This window comes from Epinephelus fuscoguttatus, linkage group LG2, assembly GCF_011397635.1.
Source record: "Epinephelus fuscoguttatus linkage group LG2, E.fuscoguttatus.final_Chr_v1".
In the NCBI taxonomy this organism is placed as follows: Eukaryota; Metazoa; Chordata; class Actinopteri; order Perciformes; family Serranidae; genus Epinephelus; species Epinephelus fuscoguttatus.
The window spans coordinates 19014868-19039519 of NC_064753.1; the positions used below are offsets into that span (position 1 = coordinate 19014868).

Sequence of the window (24652 nt, forward strand, 5' to 3'; positions counted from 1 at the left end):
CTCTCTGCGAGACGTCATGAGATTACAAAGTAGTCTGTTAGCCAGTCCGGAGCCAGCTCTCTGATCACACTGCTTACTATGCCAGAAGAGGTGGGAGAAACTAAGCTCAGCAAAGAGACATAGGGAATATTAGAGGGGTGATGAAAGAAGGATGAGATAACGAGGGAGACATAGGGGGAAAAGACAGCACACTGACTGCGTGTTTGTATGTGCGGGGAAGAGTGCGAGAGCGAAAGCAAGAGAGCCAGGAAGAAACAGTGAGAGCTCTTTGGCTGGCACTTGACTGAAGAGTGTGACTGTTCTGCGTATGGAAGTGAGCCGATGATGACTACAGTTACCCACAGTTAGAGAGGGGATGAGCAAGAGCCAGTTAGAGGAGGAGTGCTTAATATTCCACGCACATACAGTTGCTCTGCTATAGCAAGAGTTTAAAAATAGATGGCAGCAGACTTGTGGAGTGAGGAGCTGAGCTAAAAAGAGTGTGCAGTCGCGTACGATGAGGGGGATCCAGACTGGTCTGAGTGATGTGAAGGGAAGGGAGGTGGATGGCTTTGCTCCTTGTTATCATAATTATTGACCATATACCCCCTGTTTAACATAATGCTATAGAAAAACAGGGTAAAACATCATGTACTATGATTCACCATCAGCGTCTAAAATGCATTTCTTGTACTGGTGATAAGAGAGCAAAAATAAATACGAAGATATGAATGGTTTATCTCTTTGTTTACTTTCTATCTGCTACGTAACCACTTCTCTTCAACTATGATTGCAAGTTCTAATTTATTTTATTCAAGCCCTCTAAACCATCTTTCATAAATAAAATGCCATTAGAGTGTCACAGCTGGCTGGCTTATACTGTAGTTGTTCTTGCCAAGAGTTATATGAGAAGATTGAAAAATTGGTACCACTCTCATGTCTCCGTGTTAAATATGAAGCTGCTGCCAGCATCTGGTTAGCTTAGCCTGTTGGCTCTATAAAAAGGAAACAAAATCTGTATATTAAAGCTAACTAATTATTAATCCCACCCATAACACAGCACAACCTGTAATTTTTACACTTGGGTTTTTGTACAAATTAAGATGGGCAAACACGGTTTGTTTATTAATCTTGTTAGGCTAGGTCCAGCCATTGGGATGTTTTCTGCAGCTGTTTCACAAGTTGACAACGAGCATCCGGAACTCAGGGGGACACAGGGGGCAAAAAAAAAAACCCTTTTCTGGGACATGTCTCTGGTGAAATGATGTAAATGCAAATATTAAGGTACTGCAATTGTTTAAATAGTCATACAGGTGAGAACTGGCAGGGAGTATCCTGAAACAAAGGGGGGAAGTAGCAAAATAAGACTCTGGGGCTTGTTCCTGTTCTTTTTTATAATGTCACCCTGAACATTTCCCAAAAGACAAAAAGTGTACTGTCCACTTGACATATTCTCATCAAAAGTGATTATTTTTCACCACTTTCTGGTCAATGTCACTCCCTCACTTGTATATAGACCACTCCCCAAATTTATAAGCTTAAATTTGAGCCCAAGTTGACCTTTCTATCTTGAAAATTATACTTACTTTGGTTCTTCAATTCTTCACTGTACTTGTCAGTAATGTGAACTCGGGACTGTTGAGTTATAAGTGTTATAAGTGAGAAATGTACAGTATGGGTCCCCAGCATTCAGAAACTACTGGATGCTAACTGGCATGTGTTAGGAAATTTGCGTAATTACAATTAATTAGCAAAATTACCTACATGGACGATATTACAGCAACTGCTTGGCGAATATGGATAATTGTGTTTAAGTGTTTTTCCAGGATACTGAAGCTGCTGAATCCGTTTCCGATTATTTTCAAAATTCAAAATGCCCATTTTAAAGCAGAAGTGTCTGTACATGTTTCAACCCACTGGGGGCGGAATTTGATGAATTTTGAATTGAATTAGAAGATTTAGATTGGACAGATAACTTATGTAATTAAATTAACCTCAACTCTGTTATACATTGTAGCATATTATAAATGAACACAATTATCTAAATAATGCAGAACATGTAGGTACATTTTAATTCACAAACCACTAAACTCTGACGTGACTCATAATTGGGCACTGGGGGTAACAAAGTAAGGTAGCTCCATGTGGCAGACACAGCTAAGTTTATAAGGACAAACTAATCCTGAGGTAATTACGTTAATTTACTTTTGTATTAGAATTGCCTGTTTTTTAATTAGATTCATCAAACTTAAATAACATGCATTTTGTGTCTATACAACTTGTTAGTGTTAATGTTTTAGCTCTTAGTTATAATGAAAGCTAGTTCATGACCACAAGCATCTGAGTCAGTTGTAACAACGTGAGAAAATATTATAATCTACCCCCAACAAAATCTTGATTTTGTCCATTGACAATTCAAATTAAATTCAATTCAAGTTTTAATAAGGTTAATTAAGCAAGATGACCACATCCTCAACACTGATGAAACTAGAGAAAGGCCGCATTACTTTATGCAAATTCTTTTATGAACAGAAAGTAGGAAGCAGAAAAGAAAAACATGGAGACACAGATGTCTGGGAGACTACAGCAAAGTTTGGTTTTCTGTCACAGCAGTCAACACCACAGTTTTAGCCACAACGTGTAAAATACTACTCAAATAATATTTAAGTAATCTCACCACAGTTTGTAACAGATTGTTTGACAGCGGCTATGTGGGGAATAGGACCGTGAAAAGTGTTCAAACTGCAAGCTATGAAACTATGACCTGCCAGAAATCGTTGTTCATTCAGGCGCTTGTTAAGGCATCATGATCTCCCCTCTAAGAAACTGACAACCGACATTACAGAAATTGGTCCAGATTGGAAAATTAGCCGGTGGCAACCGATTCAGGTCTAAAATGGGCTTAATCTGTATGTCTTGCAGCTTCACTTTTACAACACAATGTTTTGATTATATGTGCTAGGTGGGTTTTGTTACCTTTGGATAAAGTCAGACAGCTGTTTCCCCTGTTTCCCACCTTCTTGCTAAGCTAGGCTAACCATGTCTCAGTGTGCCATCAGGAAACAGTTTGAATAAGCCATTAAATTTGTTACTAGTCGTTTTTTAGGGTGCTTTCAGACCTGGAGTTCGTTTGCTTTGGTCCGAATCAGGGACTAATTTTGTTGCAAAGTTGCATAATAGTCTAGAGTTGGTTCATGTTCTCACGACAGCATTTACAAGCTGACCAGATAAAATGCCTTGTGCGAGGAAGCTGCTCATGATTGATCGAATTTCCATTCAGAAAGAATCCAGGAAGTTAACAAAACCTTGAAGAAGTGTACACTGGCAACACTTTCTAATGTCACAATGGAGGGACAACTACGCAGGTTGATTTTAGCGTTGATCATCATGTACTACACTGCATGCATTGTCCACTTTAGGCAAACCATACAGTTTGAAAATGAGGCACGGCTCCAACTAGAAATCAATGTTTTGATGCATTGGATGTGCTGAATGTGCATATTAAGGCAGTACAGGAGGAGGTGCACATTAATAATCCTCCAGGACTGTAACATGCTCATGTTTAACCCATACAATGTGTAATGTGACAGCAGTTGGTTAGGATCGAAGTTGGAACACATTCTCACCACAAATGAACCGCACCAGAGTTCATTTGTAACTGGACCAAGACCACCTCTTCAAGAAGGTCTCGGTCCAGTTGTTTTGGTGCGCACCCGAGTGCGATTGCAGTGTTCACACCTGACCAAAAAAACTGCACATAGGGGAGAGCGAACTTGAGTTCGATCGAACCGAGCCAAACAGGGCAGGTGTGAAAACACCCTTAGAAATAAAGTTACTAATAGGGTCTAAAAAGTTGCGAAATCTAGCGAGAAAGTCAGAAAGTTAGCAACACTGCCCTCTCCTGGCTGTAGCACTATATTGAATGTGAAGACATACTTGAGTGGGATCCATTTTTTTCACCAAATGTCGATAAGAAGGCAAGAAAGTGCTATTTCTTTAACACTGTTTTTCTGCTGTAAACAGAATTCATATTTGGCATTATACAGATGCACGTCAACTTCAGAGCACGCTGGTGTGCAGACTGTGCCACATCTAGGCCAGTGTCAGAAGTTTGATTACATTCATTACATTTCTGAAGATATAGCGAGGCATGATGCATGAAAAGTAAAATATCTTGAGGAACAGCATACACAGCATACTGTATCACAAGGAAGTAAAGACATCTCATCAACATAAAGTGAATTTAAGGGCAAAGCTTCCAAACTTTTCTCATGGGCAACCATTTAAGATCAGCCAAGCCTAAATAAATATACTGAAGTGTTTCATACTGCAGAAATATCTAGTGCACTTGCTAAATTCAGTTCTTCCTTTATAAAACACACTAGACCAACCACTGAGATTCAACAAAAGCTGCATATCAACAGTGTCTCTAACAAAGCCCTGTGAAAAATTGATAAGCCTAGATTCAATTTATATCAGTGCAAACTGCACTCAGAGTGTTGCTCTTTTCCCAGTTGAACTCTTGAATGAAAATCCGATCCCGGCCGCCTGAAGGACCGGAGAGATTTGTTTTACTACTGCTCCTATATTTTCCCAGGAGAAGACTTCACTGACATTCAGTGGTTCAACTACGGCTCAGCTACCAAAAATAAGCTAACGTGTCCTGGCAGATGAGGTAAAATTAAAAGGTTGTTGTCACACTAGCATTTGCAGCTACGGAAAATCTGGGTGTGTCTCGCATCATTCAACATTCAGCAGACACACTTGTGAATCTGTGGCAATGAAGAAAACAAAATTAGTAGATCTGCTTTTCCCCACCAGTCAAAAGACTTAACAATCAGAACATCTGCCTGTCCGTCCATCAATTAAAGCACTTCAGTCCACAGTAAACATGGCTTTTCCTGACCCGTTGGCATGGTGACAAAAAGGTCTGCATCTTAATATAACTTTTTAAGTTTTAACCAAACAGTGACTCATTCAGCATCTGTGACTGAGGCTGCGCTAACTGTAGGTGCTTCACAATAAAAGCCTTCATGTGTTTCAAAGACTTTCTTTGTAATGTGCAGAGACAGTGGGAAAATATGAGACGTGAGTGTGGCCTCTAACTGTACGTTCAAACCAGAAGCTTCCAAAGAGGCTAAGTCTGTCGCAGACACCCAAGAAGCACAACTGTCAAAAACATTTGTGGCAGCTTTGGTCACTCTAGTCGCTCATCATGTGAATCATTGAACATTTGATTGTGCTTGTCAATTTAAAGGAGCCGCAAAGTGGACTACTGGCTTGAAAGCAGCGTAGTTGCTGCTTGCTGTTGTCCAGTCAAAAAGCTCATAGTAGGCCTACAGAAAGTTATGTTTGGTCAATGAAAACAGAAAACAGAAACCAAGCAAGGAAGACCTGCATGCTACGTCGCAACGTTAGCCTGTAATTCACTCCGCTATTACTAACATTACACACACAATTTAAAACTTACCAGACCAACCAACTACCTCTGGGATGCGGTCCCAAGCCTCATTCTTTTTATTTTGGTATCTGTAACTGAACTGCGACACATTATAAAGGACTGAGTGGGTGTGAACTCAAGTAATAAACTTCTCGATGTCCATTGTCGGAACAAGTGTGCTGTAGGAACCAAAGTTACATGGCTTGTTCTCTGGGAGTTGCTTCATCAAAGCATGTCAGCATTCCAACTGGTTGTCGCCGAACCGTGTCAGAGCTTATTACCATAAAGTTAAACCAGTTTCAACTCCCCTCCGGACCGCCCCGGTCGCCCAAGACGTGCGGCTGACAATCAGGTTGCCCAAGTCGCCGGGCTCTCATTGAAAACAATTTCCGCTGTTTTGGAAGCTCTGGTCGCTGTTGGTTTGAACGTTCATGAACTGTTCTTTAAAAGTGAGGACAGGAGTGTGGGCCATGTTACCTTATTATTGATGAGGTTATGGTGAATAGTCCTGATTTGTGTGCCTTCATGGTGGATGACAGACTGTAGCATCTCCAATCCTCGTCTTGTTTGTGTGTTTCAAAATGAACTAAAGGAAATTAAGTGGAAATTGGCCTGAACTCATACGAGGGAATAAGTCCAAATAAATATCAGCATTTTAGCTGGAATGAAAACAGAAAAAGAATAACTGCTGAATATGAGTTTAGAAACAGAAACAGTGTGTGTGCGCGTGTGTGTGTTTGAGCTCTGGACTTGCTGACTACTACACAGTGCAGTGATTTATATGAGTGCTGGGGATGGGAGGTGGGGTATATTACCAGTTCTTACTGTTTTTCTTAATGTAACCACGTGTTTTGATGAATCATTGAGTTTTTATGTTTTTATCGAGCTGCAGTAAAAAAGCTGAAAATTTTTGGGCATATGAAAAACAATGCTCTACAGAACATCATCTGGAAGAGAAGCATTATCAAATCCAAATGTTTTTGAAAAATAAATCAGAGGAGCAGATCTGCAACTGAGGATTTGCAAGTGCAGTTTGTGCAAGCTGGACGAGTGCGTTAATCTGCTGACTCATACCCTTTGTATTTCTTACCTTGAAGCTCTCGATCATTAACTGCACTGTCAAAGGGACTCTCAAGGCTGCGCTCCTGAACAATGAATGCAATCTTACACTTCTTTCACACCTGCTGTGTGGAATTTCTTAACCAAATAATAGTTTCGCACATGACCTTGGCTCTGTAGATCGAACAGTAAGAGCGCAGCTTCATCCCACATAACGATGCAGACAGCCACACTCTCCCTGGAGACGACATACAAGACGCGCAACATAAACACACACACACCGCAGACCGCAACACAAAGCCTTGACTGACCACACCGACGGAAGCACTCTAAATTAGTATATGGTGAGCCGACTGTACTACACACTGTCTTCAAGAAGATATTAATGACAAACAGCAAAGGCATTGGTGTGGCTATGTCAGACACCACTGGACATGCTCAGGTGGTGCTGGATCTGGCACATTCAGGGCCCTTATTAGCCCTCCCAAAAAAAAAGGGGGGAATCATTTTTTGTGCAGCTGCTTATACTGCTTATAGGAAGATCTACCACTGTGCCAAGGCACATGGTTCTGTGTTAATACTGCTCACATCACAAAAACATTTGAAATTACAGCATTGCGAAATCACAATATTGAAAAGAATAATTAGAATTATTGAATCTTTAAAATCGTATTGCATCATCTCATCTCTAATTTGCATTTGCATTTTGTCATTGTGCTGCTGAGTAATTAGCGGACACAGTCTGTTGCCCTTGTGAGAGTCCTAGAGTCATTACAGTCGTCTTTATGGTGTAATATCTCCATTTCCTCTTGTCCAATGTAAAACCTAAAGCACCTGCAGGCACACACACACACACACACACACACACACACACACGTATGCACACTCAGAGGATACTGTTGTCTATAATGTGCAGAGCCAGCAGGCAGCCCTACAGGACGTCAGCACCCACGTGTAATTAAAGCTTTTTGCCTTTTCTTTACAAAGCACCCAACACACACCCCAGTGGACACATGACACCAGCAACATTTTTTTGGTGTCATCTTTTATTCATGCATGAATTCATACCACTCAGATATGCAAGTGAACTCTTTTTTTAACATTGATGCACACAAGTAACGTAACACAGTGCAAATGCAAACACACACTAACAATTAAGAGCACCTCGCTGAAAACATCATTAGCGTGGTGATTAAATATCAACCGTTGGAGCCAGAAGGAACTGGATTATGAATAACACATGATGCCCATGTCTGAGCAAAAAAATTACAACAGAATGATTTACATGTTCAGTGCGGCCGACATCAGTCTACACAGAATCACCGCTGTGCCTGAACTCTTCCTCTGCGGTGACGTCCTCAACTCCACTGCAAGCCTCCGCCTTTACCAAATAAGCCTTGTCTCCCCTTTCAAGTTTGACATAAAAGAAGAAGAGGAGGAGTGAAGAAGACTCCAGTGCGAACAAGAAACCGCTCTCTTATTTCTGCAAAGCCTTAAAGATTTCCCTGCTGGAAAGCCAGCCAGTGCTGGGGTGAGAAGTATTTCTCTGCCGGTCTGATATCAACCAGTTGAGGGGCTAATACACATTCATTCTGTTAATCTGAAGAGCGTCACTGCAGCTCTCTGAAGACAAGCTGTACCTCTAACACTTAACTGCAGCTGGGCCAAATGTTGTGGATGGAGTAGTGACAGAATGTACTAATTGAGAGATGTTTGAAAAGGTGTTAAAAAGACGAACACTGACAGACAGAATTACAAAACCAAGAAACATCCATTTCCAGTCCTTATTTTCCTTCTGAGCTCCCTCAGTCCCATGTCAGTCGTACTACATAATCCCTGAGATATAACCGCTCCCATACATGCAGTGGGCTGATTTAGTTTGGCTGGTTACAGTCTGGCTGCTGCTCAGTTCCCCACATTAAACCACAATCTCCTTGATGCCTCCCAAATATGACAGGAAAATTACTTAATTATGTTTCAACTGCAAAATTAAAAGCAGCCATACAGGGGACTTATATTCATGCTAGGCAGTGCAGGAAATCTGCAACATTGATCGTTACCATTTTAATTAAACTGATGAAGCTCAGCTTGACGCGATGTGCTCTTGACCTACTCTTCTGCAATCACTTTCTCATGTTTATGAGTTTGTTTGGACTTGAGCACCCTGCCGTGTCAGCGGGCTGCAGACAGACTCGTCCTCGGTGCCTCACAACAGTAAACAGTTCTCTGCTGTCTCATTTTTATTTCCAAAAGCATCAAAGGCAACAGCAAAGACACGCTCCCTCCCAGAGGGACGCAATTCATCACTGCAAAAAGGAGGCAGGGAGTGAATATATTGTGCATTACTTGTTGCCCTCACAGTGAAACTTTAGTTTGAGGTTTGTCTGGTGAAAGCAAAAAAAAAGTGAGAGACTGTCATCTGGGGCTACACAGACTGTAACATGCAACAACAAGAGATGTCTATTAGCGTTAATGCTTAAAAAAGAATTTCACTGCTGGAGACATGTATTCTTTTAATAAAACTTGGATGTCTGCGCAGCAGAAAGATGCAAATACTTTTGAAATCGATGCTAGATGACCAGAGAAAACCTGCAACTACCTGAATACACTGCACAGCACTGGGCCAAAAAATGCTCCCGCTGGTGGGTGATGTGTTACTCGTCCTTAAACAATATGGTGGCCAGATAGTAACAAACGATCTCATATTACAGATGAACTGTGAGCTAAAATAAGTTTCTGAAAACATCTGAGAGGAGAAATAGGCAACGCAGTAGCAGAATCTTGGTTCATATTTGATCGGCACTGCCTAGTTTTACTGTTTGATCTCAGTATTTTGAGCCTCCATGATACAGGAAACAATATGGCGCCTACTTACGGTTCACGAACTTTCATAATACAGCTAAACAGTGCACTAAAACATGTTTCTGACAACATTTTAGGCTAGAAATAGGCAATACAGTAATAGAATCTGTGTCTGTCTTTGATCAGCTCTCTGTCTTGATCTGCTTCTATGCTTTTTGTGTCCTGATGCGGAAGTACAATCTGTAGTTTGAGCGAAAGCCCCCGAGCCAGCAGAAAATCTGTGCATTAGAGCAGAGAGATCAGGAGGGAGATCTGGGCAACAGCAAGATGGAATAAAGTTTACCACTGTAATGATACAGAGCTGGTTGAAACCAGACAAAGTATCCCTTAAACTTGAGAACAAGACTAAAGCTTTGCAGTTTTATTTGATTTGTATCAACTCACACACATTTTGTTGGCCTTTCTGTGCAGCCAGAACTTCCAACTTTTACACCCAGTTGGCTATGTCCAGTGATAGTTCATATGAAGCTTACTCAAACAAGATTGCTGCATGCTAAATGTTGCTAAAAGGCAAAAGGCAGCATTACTTCAAAAGAGGAAAATAATAATAATACAGAGGTGCAGAAAATATAGTCTGCACTGCAGGGAAGTTAAGTTTAGCATCACAGCAGTCTCAAGAACACAGCTATAGCCACATGTAAAATACTACCCCAATCCAACACTGAATAATAAATGGGCTCATTACAGCTCCTAACAGATCTTTCAACAGCATCCGTGTGGGAGATTGGACTGGAACTGCTCAGACTGCAGACAGTCCGCCAAAATTTTGGGCATGCCAGAAACCCATCAGATCGTCTGATGTGATTGTTAATCATTCAGGTGATTAATCAAGCATCTGTAGCTCAGTCCACTCGAGGCTAGCAGCTGAAGACCACATTAGCTGCTACTGCTGTAACACACATGAATCTCCAATTGAACCTGCAGCAGTCTTGTTGCATTGTAGGTAATGTAGCATGGAATGAAACAGATGATGGCTCTGCTTCTGCTACATCAGTTGTGACACTACCCATTTTGAGCCCGGCAATGTTGTAGGAGTGCAATGCTCGCTCAAAGGAGTACTCTTTTAGACACAGTGGTTAGCATCTGCGCCTGCTAACATCTGCTAATTAGCACTAAGCTATCAGATACAGCTGGAGCTGATGGAAATGTCATTAGTTTTGCAGGTAGTAGGTCATGAACCCAAGAATCTGACAAAAGACGCCAGATGAAAGCTAAGGGATCACAGTTAATATACGTTTCTTGATGGAGACACGAGTATCTACCAGACATTTCACTCAAAAATACAAATCTGAAACTCACAGTTGTGCTATAGGAAAAGTAAGGGGATCGCCAACGTCAGTACGATTCATCATTTTGAAACCCTGAATGTCAATCCACTCAACAGTCATTGAGACATACAGTCTAGACCAAAGTGGTGGACTGACCAACACTGCCATCCATGCTGCGAGCATGGCTAAAAACCAAGAAACCACTATATATGCAAAGTACTGACTAAGCTGCACACTTAAGCCTTTTAAGACTAACAACTGCTGTGATGCCTATAGCCTTAAGTCAAATGCTTCCAGCGTATTTATTGCTGTGTCACGTATAGCATGTCTCTGCTGTGTCGTCTACCGGTGTCAGGTTCAGTCGGGGCAAGCTCATTAATCTGTTCAGCTGCAGTGCTTCTGACTGAGAGAGGAGAGAGACAAAGACAGACAGAAGAAGAGTAGAAATGAAAGTGAAAAGGAACAAAGGGGGGATTTTGTGGAATAGAGGGGCCAGCCAGCAGAAAAAAGCACAAAAAAGAGTAGAAGGATAAAAGAGACATCGAATGAAATAGACGGAGAGAGACAGAAAAAGACAGTACAAGTATGCACAATAAGCTTTGCTTCGCTATAAACTGTGCCTCCTTCAGATGCTGCTATACTGCAAATGCAGTGACATCACCAAGGAGCAGCCAAATGCACTGAGTGTACTGGCAGGTTCTCCTATCACTGCTGCATCTGCAACACAGGCTGACCCCATCAAACACCTCCACAAACATGTGCATGAGAGATAACCAACATTAAATATTCACTCTTGTCACACACACATTTAGAAAGCCAGCCACTCAGAAACCTCACCCTTACGTACACAATTTCCGTCGTCCTCCTTGGCACAATTTCTGAATGAAAGCCTCTAACAAAGTGCGGAGGCACAAGTCCAAAACCCCATTTAAACGTAAATCACGCCGCAGATGAAGATGAACAGAGATTATTAAGAATCAATTTTGAAATTAATACAAGTCATACTTAAATGTATTTTATTCACCAATGGATTTGCATTTTCCTTTCAAAGTCATTCATTTATTCATTCATTTTAATTATCCATTACCGCTTATCCTCACAAGGGTTGCAGGAGTAATGGAGCCTATCCTAGTTGACATTGGGAGGCGGGGTCCATCCTGGATAGGTTGGCAGGCTATCACAGCGCTGACACAGAGACAGACAACCATTCATGCTCACATTCACCCCTATGTGCAGTTCAGTCAACAGCTAACCTAACCTGCATGTCTTTAGATATGAGGAGAGGAAGCCGGAGAACCTGGAAAAAAACATACTAACACAGGGAGAACATGCAAACTACACACAGAATCCAGAACCCTCTTGCTGTGAGGCAACAGTGCTCTCCACTGCACCACTGTGTCGCCCATGACAGAACATTAACATTCAAAATAATAAATAATAAATTGCATATAGTTCTCTCCTTCCCAAGCTCTCTATGGTCCCAGAAAATTATATTTAGGAGAACAGAGTACCCGAAAAATGAAGGCTCCAAATTTTGATGCATGCACATACATATGCACAAAAAATTCCCTTATGCAAAGATTATACGAAAATGCTTTGTTCAGCAATAGTTTAGTGAATATAGTTGTGTTTGAATATCCATGAGCTCACAAGTTTTGTCCTGTGTTCAGCCTCCATTGAGGTCTGTTGCAGTGATATGCTTTCATTTCTCAGGGGCTATATTATCCTAAATGCCATTCAATAGAAAACGTATGTCTAGGACCAATATGAGTCTAGGGACGTGAGTCTATATACAATTTATATTAATTTTTGGCTGAACTATTTCTTTAAATTTCTTTTCTTTTGCATAGTAAATGAATATTCAAATGAATATTTCATGACTTTAAATGAAAGCTTCAAGTTGCGAAGCTGTCTGCCAGTACAGACAAAGAAAATCCACTGTGTGATTAGCTGTAGAATGGTCGATAGAAGATGGTGCTGCTAATTTAACATTAATTGGAACTGGTATAGGCTGAGAGTAATCCTCACTGATTGCTCATTACAATGAAGTAGCCGCACACTTAATGGCTCGGTTTTCTATGAACCTATTTCATGAACTTTGAGTCTTTAGGTTTGAATTTAATCAGTTTCCTCAGATCTCATAACAATCCATCTGCCAAGTACTACAGTGGTAGTTCATGTGCTGACTAAATCTGTCGGCATGGTGAGCGGAGTTGAAGCCCTTACACCACTGGAGTCATAGATATTACTGTCATGGCCAACAGCGGCATGTCCTAATCTGAGAGCACACCAAAGCCTTGAGGGCTTATCTCACCATTTCTCCATATTATGGATTAACATGTTATTTAACCAGGAACCTTCACATCAGGAAGACATGTCTCTCGCAGATTTCAGCAGGGCGGCACTTAGCTGGCAACACATCTGATAAGCCAGAGCTCTGTCTAAAGCACATCCTACTTTTATTCTATATTAAACTTAGGTTAGAAAAAAATGTACCAGCATTCCCAGTCTGTGGATTATTATGGGCTGAAATATCTCCAATGCCATACTTTGGATGTCATGTGAAATTCATATTTGTCTATCCAATAACTATATGCTGAGTACTGTATAATAAACCTTTATGACTGAGCATGCTCTATTTTTTAGCACTTTCAGTTCAAGGTGCTACGCGTGGCACTTTTAGCTGTGGTGTGAGAGAGTGACTATTAACAGACTCAACAATGAACTTATTATTTACATGTCTAAAAATACAGCCAGAAGACTTTATAATATTTCCCATTTAACTCCTTTCGCCTACATCTGAGAGCTTCCCAATCCGAGCAGATTTCTGTTATCAGCTGCTGAGCAGATCCACGGGAGCTGAGACTGAGAGCTCTGATCAAAGACATTTTGACAGCAGTTTCTGAGTGAAGTGAGAGCATTCATGCATGTCCCAGCATACCCCAGATTCAAACATGTGTGCAGAATGCACGGAAAAAAATCACAGGTTGGTTGGTTGGTTGGTTGTCCACTGACTGCATCAAGTCTCAACGTTCTGGTTGTCAGTTTCTCAAAGCTGTCACACTGAGTAACCTACTGATTATTTCTGTGTTTGACTAGAAGCTGGTATTTACACATTTACTGTTGTCACAAAAATGTCAAAACTGTTGACAAATGCCCACCAGACGTTCCTAGAGCCAAAGGTATTGACTTCAGATTTGCTCACTTTAACTGACCAACAGCTGCGCACCAACAAATATCTCTTATACAAAGATAAGAAACTGTAAAAAGGGCTGTTTAACTTTGTCCATTGTGATTTAACGCTGTTCACTGAGTTATTGTTGTGATTGTTTGTGCTTAGTTTCACGAAAGATAAGTTGATGTCAGTTTGCTAATGCTTGACACAGACAGAATCATGCACACAACGAAACATCCTCTGTGCTAACCCAGACACTTCTGCAAAACATATACACATACACATATACTCTCAAAAAATTGGCATTCAACATGACTACTCTTTGAGAGGAAACTCAAAGTTCCAGCTTCTTTTAGGCTATTTGTTTCATTGTCTGGCTGACCATGTAGTCAAGTAGACCCCTCTGAGGTTATCAAAACCTCATTTTTGATTCTGCAATCTTCTATTTCAGGTAGCCATTTTGATCATTTGAACCACGATTTCCTGACAATTTGTGAGCCATTACAAGGTCTTATCCCAACACCAACATGCTAGCAAGCTGATAGGCTAAACTAATACGGTGATCATGATAAACTTTTCTTGTTGCACTGTTGTGGGCCAAGAGGAACTCTATTTTCTTTTCTTCTATTCATGCATGTAAAAAATGACAGTAAACTGCAGACTCTCAGGGCTCTATTTAAGCACAAGCATTAAATGCAAAGTGGTAGGTGTTGGGCACACTGACCGTGCAGGCATCTCCAACCACACCTACTATTTTGGGTAATGTAGACAATGAGTGGCAAACAGTGTTGCCAACTTAGCGACTTTGTCGCTATATTTAACAGCTTTTCAGACCCCTCTAGCGATTCTTTTTCAAAAAAGTGACTAGCGACAAATCTAGCAACTTTTTCTGATGTTATTGAAGACTTCTGGAGACTCTGTTGTGAGAGCACGTATCATTCATATTCTTCTCTACGAGCAGCGGATGCTGCCGTGGGCTCCTCTCTCGCCCCAAAGCACTCACAGACGGCCCAGTCCTCCCTCCCAGCAGCAGTCAGAGCAGGAGATGTTAACCCCTCCACGTCCAGACTGCAAGTGAATCGCGCAATTATGCAAATTAGGCGATGACGTCATTTAGCGACTTCTAGCGACTTTTAGGACAGCCAATAGCTACTTTTCTTACTGAGGAGTTGGCAACAGTGGCGGCAAAGCGAAGTGCAAACTGGTGTCTCTAGTGGAATATGGATCAGAGGATGTGGTGATTGATAAACACATTCTCAGCCAATCACATCACTGGTCTCATCGCTCTGACACAGCTGTGGCAATTACAGGGAAGTGTAATAAAAAACTCAAGCATCAATGTCTTTAACATCCAATCAAAACCGTTTCAGCATCTGAAATCCTCTCTGACAGGTGAGGTGATTAAGGAGGAACCAAGGATTGCTGTAGCTCAGTGTATTAAAACAATTTCATACCAGCCACAGAAAGAGCAATACATAACTCTTTGTTATGGTAATTTGAATGCTCCAGCACTCACTGGGTTCTTCCTCTGGACTAAAACATAAAATAAAAGGCATTTACACATTAAAAGTTGCTGAGGTCTGCTTTGGATAATTTTACACAATAAAACCTATTGTTTGATTTAGAGGTAAGATGCTATCCATTATCATTATTTCAGTGAGGAGGTGAACGCAACATAAGCAGAAGAGCAGGCCCTCGCATGTATGAAAACAAAATATGTTACAACCTCTATTCCAATTTTAGCAGTGCACACTGAGAGGAAAACAATATGAGTGCAGAGACCACTTAGGAGACAAGAGCAACCTATTTCAATAATGCATTCACAACGGAGGAGCTCCTTCCAAGTTCTGCATTTGGCTTCAAAAGAACGGCCCTAATTTCATTAGTGGACTACACAGGATCTGAGTTGGTGCCAGGTGACTGAACCACTCACTCACAGTGATGAGGTGTGTCTCTCTGGATCAATGATGTTCCATCATTCAGCGTGCTTTCGATCTCTGATATACATCTTTTGGATCATGGTAGGAATATTAATTTAGAGAAAATGGCCCACGGTGTTTGCCTGGTGATTTTACCCTGATAGTAAACCTTGTTCCACATTATGTTTACTCCATAAATCATTTTAGATTGAGTGTGTGATCCACATTTTCATGCTATGGATATTGATTTGAATCACATAGCTGGCATGTTCCTAAGATAAACTCATGAAATGTAACTATGTGAGCTGTTTAACTACACTCCATGTTAATCCAAAGCCATCCAGAGTGTAACAAGCAAAATATACATCCAAGTATTCAGGCTTCACATTCCTGTATTTGGGTGTTTCTTAAATTACAATCACTCTCTGTTGAATGGGCTACGGCTACATCTGAACTTGAGACACACTGTAAATAGTTTCAAGGACAAAAATAACAACAGAGCGAGTAACTTTAAGAGTTGGAAGACAAAGCCAAACTGTACACTACTTATCACACAATTCTGTTAAACTCATATTCACTCTATAGCCTGATCTCTTCCAACTAATCCATCATGGAGACACTAACACCGTCTCTTCCTTCCTATGTGTTGTATAGTGTCAGCACCAGGAAGGTGTACTGGGGATTGGCTCCATACAGTGACCTTGTTCAGTGTAATGAAAGAATATGTCACCCTGTCAAACACTGTGGCTCTTTAAAGTGTTTTTAAAGTTTTAGGACAACAACTGAGTTCTATATCACAGAAGAATAAGTTATATAAGGCATGAGTGACGCAGAAAATACTTGTAAATGTTTTGTCTTTTTATGGGATTCGATAACAAAAAGAAAACACTTCCTCAGCCTTAACTTTGCCAATTATGGACCTAGGAGTGGGCGACCTGGATGAAATATTCTGTGACATATCACAATAATGATATATTGTGACCTGGTACACTTTGTCAAAATTCGATCAAGAATCCAGCTTGTTAATCGGTTGGCTGCAGCTCAGCAGGTAGAGGCGCTCTCTGGCTTCTTCTGTCCACATGACAAAGTGTCCTTGAGCAAGGAAATGAACCTGAAATTGCTCCCTCTGGTTAGGCCAGTGCATTGTGTGGTAGCCTGCCAACATCAGTGTATGAGTGTGTGTGTGTGTGTGTGTGTGTGTGTGTGTGTGTGTGTTTGAACGGTAGGCAAAATGTAAAATGCTTTGGATAAAAGCACTGTAAAAATGTATTTACAATTCATTTGCAACACCACACACCATGGCCAAATACCACCAGATAAAGAGATAGAAACCTTGGCATAAATGCTAAAGCAAAATCTCTACGGCTGTACAAATCCATAAACATATGTGGACCCTACAGACACCTCTCAGCACAGCGGTGTGGAGAAAACAAGGTCTTGCCCCACGATTATCGCTAGGCCACATCTAGTGAGGCAGCACCCTCCATTATACTGAATTTGATATCTTTAAAATCCTGGCTTGAAGGATAGATTCTAGGATTGGTGGACATTTTTGCTGATGTTCACCACCAACATCACGTGTCTAGTACCACTCCTGAGCCTGTGTTTCCTTGCTGCCTGGGGCTTCCAAGTACATGTCTATTGCTTTCCAGAGCTTTTGTGGTGCCTTTGAGTGCCTTCTTTGCACCTTCTCCCCCTACCAATTAATGCTGGACAAGAGTATTGTGACTGTGAGGAGCCTGTGAATATCCTAAAGGAATGAATGGTGTTGAAAGAGCAGGAGAAATCAATAAACACAGGTCTTCCTATGCTTCCAGGGTCATGATGTAATCAGTAACAAAGTCATCAGCAGGACAGGGGAACGGGCACACAGTATGGGTGAGGTAAATGGGTGGTGGTGGTGCAATCTGATGAGGCTGGAAGGTACGCCTGAAAATCTGTCAGGCAAAGGGAGAACTTATTTTCTTCATCTTTGCCTGGCTGCTTTCCTATTCACCTCCACGCCGCCTTCACAGTCATATTTTTTTCCCATTTATGAAGGTCATGTCAACCATCATTTCGCTATGATGGGATTTTAGTACAACAGCAGCAGTTGGAGGTGTAGGCTAATTGATCTAAATGGAGAGTGTGACCGTTGCCGAGCCCCACGAGGGGCCTTTATTCTGGGCCACATCTCCAAGGTGTGCAGGAGAGGACAGCAGCCATCCGCTCCCATTTTCAGTCAGGCCAACAATGCTGTCATGCTCCAGTAAGGCCACTGTAATGTCCTTTTTGCAGATGAAACATTACATTTGCAAGTGCTTATTTAGCTTTGTAGACACTTTGTGTAGAACATAATTAATATAACTCCCTAAATGTCGTGTTCACACACTCTAATGCCAGCAAATAAATGGTGACGTGGTTGTAAACAATAGACGATTGATTAAGCCGATGATCCTATTTATGTTTTCATTTAGACCAGTTGTGCTTCATCAAGAGCCCCATAGTGCGACATAATGGCATATTTCATTATTTCCCATGGTGGAAATAATGAAATATGCCAATAAAGAGCTAATCCCTCTCAACAGAAGCGCTAGAAATTTAGCATTCTGTCCCAGCTGTGTGCTTTCAGTTGCTAAAAGGGTGGGATCAGCATATCTTGACAGCCAAACACTGTGAATCATGACTGGGTGAAGGAGCTGCTCAAAAGTCAAGGGAGAGCATGTGCGGGCTGTACTTTGGTAAACAGATCTCATCAGAAATCTCTACACACGCTGCCTTCCCCTGCAGTCAGAAGGCAAAAACGTACATAGTGTTTGGCTTGTCAAACATTAAAGCTGAAAGTTGGGAAGTCGCATCGATGACAAAAACATTTCTTTTTCTCTCCAAACATGATGGGACCTGAGAGTCACTACCACGACCATTTGCACATTTCTGAATATTAAATCAAAAATAGAACTACAGGTATAAAATCTCATGAAAAACATTCATGGGCCACCCACTTGTTGGCGATCTGTATTATTTAGTTACAGACAGGATGAGGACAAGCAGGCACCTGAGACTGACGTAAAATCACCATTTTATCTGTCCCCTGAGCACTGCCACTTTAAGCTGTTAGATGCTGAAAGGCTCGCTTTGCCGTCAGATCCTTGGAATGAACAGGTGGTGATGGTTTTTGTGTGCTGTCATCTCTAATTCAGCGGCAATGGAATCCCTTCAAGTAACAAGCTTCAAACACAGCTCCGGCAACTGAAGCGACCAGGTTAGATGACGCTCACAGACTTCTCAGTGATGCAGCTGCACTAAAGACATTGCAGAGACGCACACATACACAAACACACTTGATTTACAAAGCAGCTAAAAGACATTAATCACCTGCCCTTACTCCTCCGCTCTCTCGCTTATAAACACACAGCCTGTTTACTGACTCTTGTCATGTCTCACCTTCATTCATGTCAATACAATTGATTTTTAGACAACTCAAGAAGTACAAGAAATAAAGAGAAATGCTTCAAACAGGTCTGCCTCGGACTCACTGACTGACTGACTGCCTAATTCAATGTGCACACTTAATCAGTATGACCAGGGTACATGGAAGACCTATCAATAAACCTGCTGAAGCAATAACAGACACTGATCTCCACCAAGTAACCAGAAACTCTACTTTATACAACAGCACTACAATCTACAGCCTCAGAAGTCACCATAAAGTAGAATTGATGTTTCTTTGCCACTGTATAAACAACACATAAAAAACAGTGACGGATTCCCCACAGCATGAGACCAAAGGCACCTAAACTACTACTACTAACATGGCCATAGAATCACAGTATGGCCAAGTGCAATATCCATTCATTCATTCATTTTTGTAACCACTTTGGGGGGGGGGGGGTGGCTGGAGCCTATCCCAGCTGACATTGGGTGAGAGGCAGGGTACACCCTGGACAGGTCGCCAAATTTTATTATTAATTTAACCTTTATTTAACCAGGAAGTCCCATTGAGATTGAAAATCTCATTTACAAAAAAAAAAACTGGCCAAGGTAGCAGCCAATCAAACACATTTAAAATGCACAAATACAACATATAATACAAAAAACCCACAATAAAACAACAACTAATCAAACGTAGTGGCCTCTCAAGGAAAGCAAGCACATGTCTCTGTCACCACATTCTTTATGATGCCCTTAAATTCAGACATGGACATTGCAGGAGCCGCAATTTTTTGATAAAGGTAAAATGCATCATAACATTCATTCATTCATTTTCCGTAACCGCTTATCCTATTAGGGTTCACGGGGGAGCTGGAGCCTATCCCAGCTGACATTGGGTGAGAGGCAGGGTACACCCTGGACAGGTCGCCAGACTATCGCAGGGCTGACACACAGAGACAGACAACCATTCACACCTATGGACAATGTAGAGTCACCAATTAACCTGCATGTCTTTGGACTGTGGGAGGAAGCCGGAGTACCTGGAGAAAACCCACGCTGACATGAGGAGAACATGCAAACTCTACACAGAAGGGCTCCCCCACCCCAAGGTTCGAAACCCCCCACCCGGGGTTTGAACAAGGAACCCCACAAGCCCTCTTGCTGTGAGGCGACAATGCTAACCACTGCATATCATCTATACCATGGCATCACAATGCTATATTAAAAGTGGCATCATAACATAGTATTTTAATGTAGCATTGTGATGCCAAAGAGAAGCCCCAGCCTACAAAACATGTCCCAGACGAAAGGGCACATGCTTTTGGTACAGACCCCAGCAAAAATCACATCATTGTCATTTTTTGCAGAAATACCAATTATTGTTTTCTTTTATAGCACTGCCCATTTAAAGTGATGGTGGAGAGGTGGGGTATTTCACACAGTGTAGGCTACTGGCAACTAGTTTGTTCAGGGCAGAGGAAACCCCTGATGCCTCCTTATATCTGTCACACTGCTTCAAACCTTTATGATCCAAAGAAAGTTTGAATCAGTTGGGTGGGTTGCATCTTCATAAAACGCTGCACTAGCTTCATTCAAACAGAGCTTCTTCTTCCCGGGGTCCAGAAAGCATAGCAAAGTGATACTCCATGGTCAAAGCCAGGGTCAGTCTGAAGGGCAAATTGACAACTGAGGGCCTGACACCGCCTGTGTGTGGACAAATTAAAATATGCCCACCATCTAGTCAGACTAATTAACATCTAAACAACATTAAACCTCCCCTGGTTATAGACCAAACCCTCTTGTGCCTGCATCTGTCTCATGTAGCCAGAGGATCCAGAAATCCTCTGAGCCCTGCACTGAAATCGTTCATGATCAGATTATCAGGATTTGTTTCATAATGCATTCAAATCAATGCATGCATCACCAGATTTTAAAATCTCTGCATCACACAGAGGTATTATTTTGTTGCATTTTGATTCTGATTCTAATTTCTGTTGGATATAAGCCTTAGTTTTGCGATGCACACCACATGAGGTCATGTCCACACAGGTATGGTGTCTGACGAAAGCAACATCTGCAGCCCACTGATGTCAGACGTCTGGCCACAAAGACACAGCAACATTCAGATAAATTCTTTGTGACACTGCGTGGAGTTAAGGTAGATGACACCTCCTTTTTGCAGCAGACAGAGATGGGGGGGAGACAGGCTGGTGGTAAGTCATTTTACCTGATCACCGCCCCGTTACGTGTCATCACCAGCACGTCCTCCACAACAAGGTGATTTGAGAAACAGGAAATGTTGGTCCCCACTGACCTGAATCGTGCAGGTGTACTCCGAGTCGTCCAGCAGCCTCACAGTGCAGTTGCATTCCCTGTCCAGACTCCTGATGCTGCTGCTCATCAGTCGGCTCAGCATCTTCTCGATCGTCTGTGTACGGGACCAGGGAGAAGGGCGCACAGCACATACATACAAGTTTGTATCTTCTGTCACGTTAACGACGTCCCTGTTGTTTAGTCCAACACCTGGTCAGCAGCGGCAGCGACTGTGCGGAGCGGCGGCGGTGGTGCATCGTTGTCTCAGTGTGTGAGCGCTGAATGGCCGAGGTGCCACACGGTGCGTGTCTCCAGTCAGTGAAGAGAGTGGGGATAGTGCTACTGCTGCTGCACTCTCTCTGGTCCGGTTGGACTGTCCCCTCTCACCACACCTTCTCCCCCCGTCTCCGAGCCGTTGCCATGCCGCTCTAATGCTGCTGGGCGGGCCGAGGCCGGTGAGTGGCGAGTCCGCGAGCCAACGGAGCAATGACTGAGATGTTGCCTTCACAGAGTTACCGACTGGAGCCGAAATTCCGATAGGCTGCTGCTCGTCGTGACTGCAGCCACATGGTTGGGAATAATAACACAGTGGGGGGGCTTCAGTTTCACAAGTCAAACAATGGGCAGGCAGCAGCTTTGTGTTGCTGCACAAGTTGATGAACGAATTGATAAGTGACAGTCAACATTTCATCGCAACCTACACTTTTTAAACATGCAAAATTAGACACATGAAAATGCATTTAATCTCATATTAATAACCACATCCTATTATCTGTATCACATCAATATTCTTTTTTGCACCCAGCAACATAAACGCCACATCTTAGTAGTGAAGCACGAGCCATATTATCCAATTACCACTTTGTTGTCTCGTGCTTTTTGTTTAATCCCGATATTTCCGACGGAACTTGAAGGCAGCAACCCATTTTCACATTGTATCCTCCACAGGTTGATTACCTGTCCTGCTTGCAGCCATGTAAAACAAAGAGGAACCATGTTTCCCTCTGATTAAATTACTGTTAGACTAGACATCAGCCTGTGCTTCATGGAGCCAGTCAGTTTGACAGGAGAGTCAATTTGGGCCAGGAAATGTGTTACTTTCTAAATGCAGCCTAATAAAGATTAAAATAAATGTATAAATAAATGAATAAAGGTAGCATTCTCACCTTCATTCACTGGACACACATCCATCAGAATGCACTAACTGAGCTCTATTGAAACCAATGGGGATTAAATGTCTTGCTCAAGGGCCACAGTTACATGCCAACAAACGCCCCCATAGCCTAAAGCCCATATTGATGGTTCCCATGTTTTTTTTTTCCTGGGAGCACTTGCTGACACAGGTACCTTTAACATCTTAATTGATTACTGCAGAAAGGACTATCTCATTTGGATGAGTTTGAGCCAACCTGTAAAAACTACAGTCTTCCAAATTCCTTGAATGTGTTTCCCTCTGGTGGTGCTTTACAGGAAAGACAAAGAAGTGGAGAAAAAACTAATAAAGAATGCTACACGTTAAAGTATTCAGATCATTTAATTAAGTAAAAGTATCAGTGCCACACTGTGAAAGTACTCCACTACAAGTAAAAGTCCTAAATTCAAATCTTAAATCAGGAGTGTTAAACTCATTTTAAGTCATGGGCCACACATAGTCTGATTTGATCGCAGGTGGGCCGGACCAGTAAAACCAATTTAAAAAATACCCTGTAAATAAATATCTCCAAATTTTTCCCATTTTTTGGTTTAAAAAACTAAATTCTTAAACCGCTGATCCATTTACAACACAGATGACAAACAGCCTGTGATGTCTTCAGAAGATATTCTCAGTTTTTCCATATTCAGTCTACTACTCACTGTCATTACATGTTTTTATTTTTACATTTCCACTCCTGTGAAGTTCATCCTGACATTACCACACCAAATTAAAGTGTAAGAAAAACTGTAAAAGGCCTCTGAAGCAACATTTTACAAGAAGAAAGCTAAACCTGGCACCTCTTAGCCTCCACAAGTGCATCATTATTAGGTATGCAAGGTCATCCAGCGGGCCGCATCGGACCCTTTGGTCCCTGGGCTGTATGTTTGACACCCCTGCCATAAAAGTGTGTATTATAAGCAAATGTATTTGTTGTATCAAAAGCAAACTTACTCATTTAGCAGAAAAGTGGTCCCTTTCAGTTTAAACACCACATCCCTGTGCACTTCAAACCCAGTAACAACCAAAGACAGAATCTTGTCCACCCTAAGAACAAAACACCCAGGCAGAAGCAGGGTAATGTAGTGTATGCAGTTCAGTGCAGCCAGGAATGCACATATTTGTACACTGGTGAAATAAACAACCACTCTACAGACGCATGACACAGCACAGTAGAGCCAGCTCCTCAGGTCAAGACTCAGCTGTCCATTTACATCTACAGGAGAAGGGACAGTCTTTGGAGGACAGCATATTCACATCTCAGCCACAGAGAAGACAGATAGTTTGAAAGAGGCATGAGTGAAGCTATCTATGTCAAACTGGAGTGGCCATCATTAAACAGAGGAGGTGGCCTACAACACCACCTACAATGCGGTCTTGGATCCCTTCCCAGATGACACAACACCCATTCATACCTGGACCCATCTGACCCTAGTGACACATGATGGCCCGTGGGTCAGCGACTCACATGTGACCTTTAAAGACATTGAAATTCAAGCAAGTCTAGTTGCCTCCGATAAAGTGTTTAATATCATTATGTACCATGATTAATATTACAGGTAAATTCATGTCTAGGCCTATACTGCATTTTACTGCTGTACATGTTTAAGATTGTGCTAATTTTAACTACATACTGTTGGTTTAATCTACAGCAATGCACCATAGTTAGTTAGCAGCAGTTCATTTCGATTATGTAAGTAGCTAATAAACAAAATAATCATACAGTAGTAGACACACGTGAAAAAAACAAGCTACTAAAGGAAGCATGAAAACTGAAGACAACATATAATGATCTGATTTACATGTCCAAAAAGGAGTGGGAGGAAGCACAAACTTATTTATTCCCACCCCTTTTCCATAAATTAATAATAGTCAATTATGTAACTCCCCATCAGTATAAAGCTGTACAATAATTCATTCTACCTGACCTATTCTAATATATTAAATTAGTTACCAATAAAATTTGTCTTACAGCAAGATATAAAATAATTACAAAAATACTTAGAAAATAAGTATTATTAGTAAATATGTATA

The 24652-nt window shown here is 41.7% G+C and overlaps 1 protein-coding gene across 1 annotated transcript in view; it reads right to left on the reverse strand.

The window, feature by feature from the left end:
- Positions 1-21895, reverse strand: part of LOC125904277 (FERM domain-containing protein 5-like) — a 102510-nt gene extending 80615 nt beyond the window's left edge. Inside the window, exon 1 of the mRNA XM_049601604.1 lies at positions 21428-21895. Within this exon, the coding sequence (XP_049457561.1) occupies positions 21428-21529 (102 nt within the window). The 5' untranslated portion in view covers positions 21530-21895. The remainder of the gene's footprint in view (positions 1-21427) is intronic.
- Between the last annotated feature and the right edge of the window lie 2757 nt (positions 21896-24652).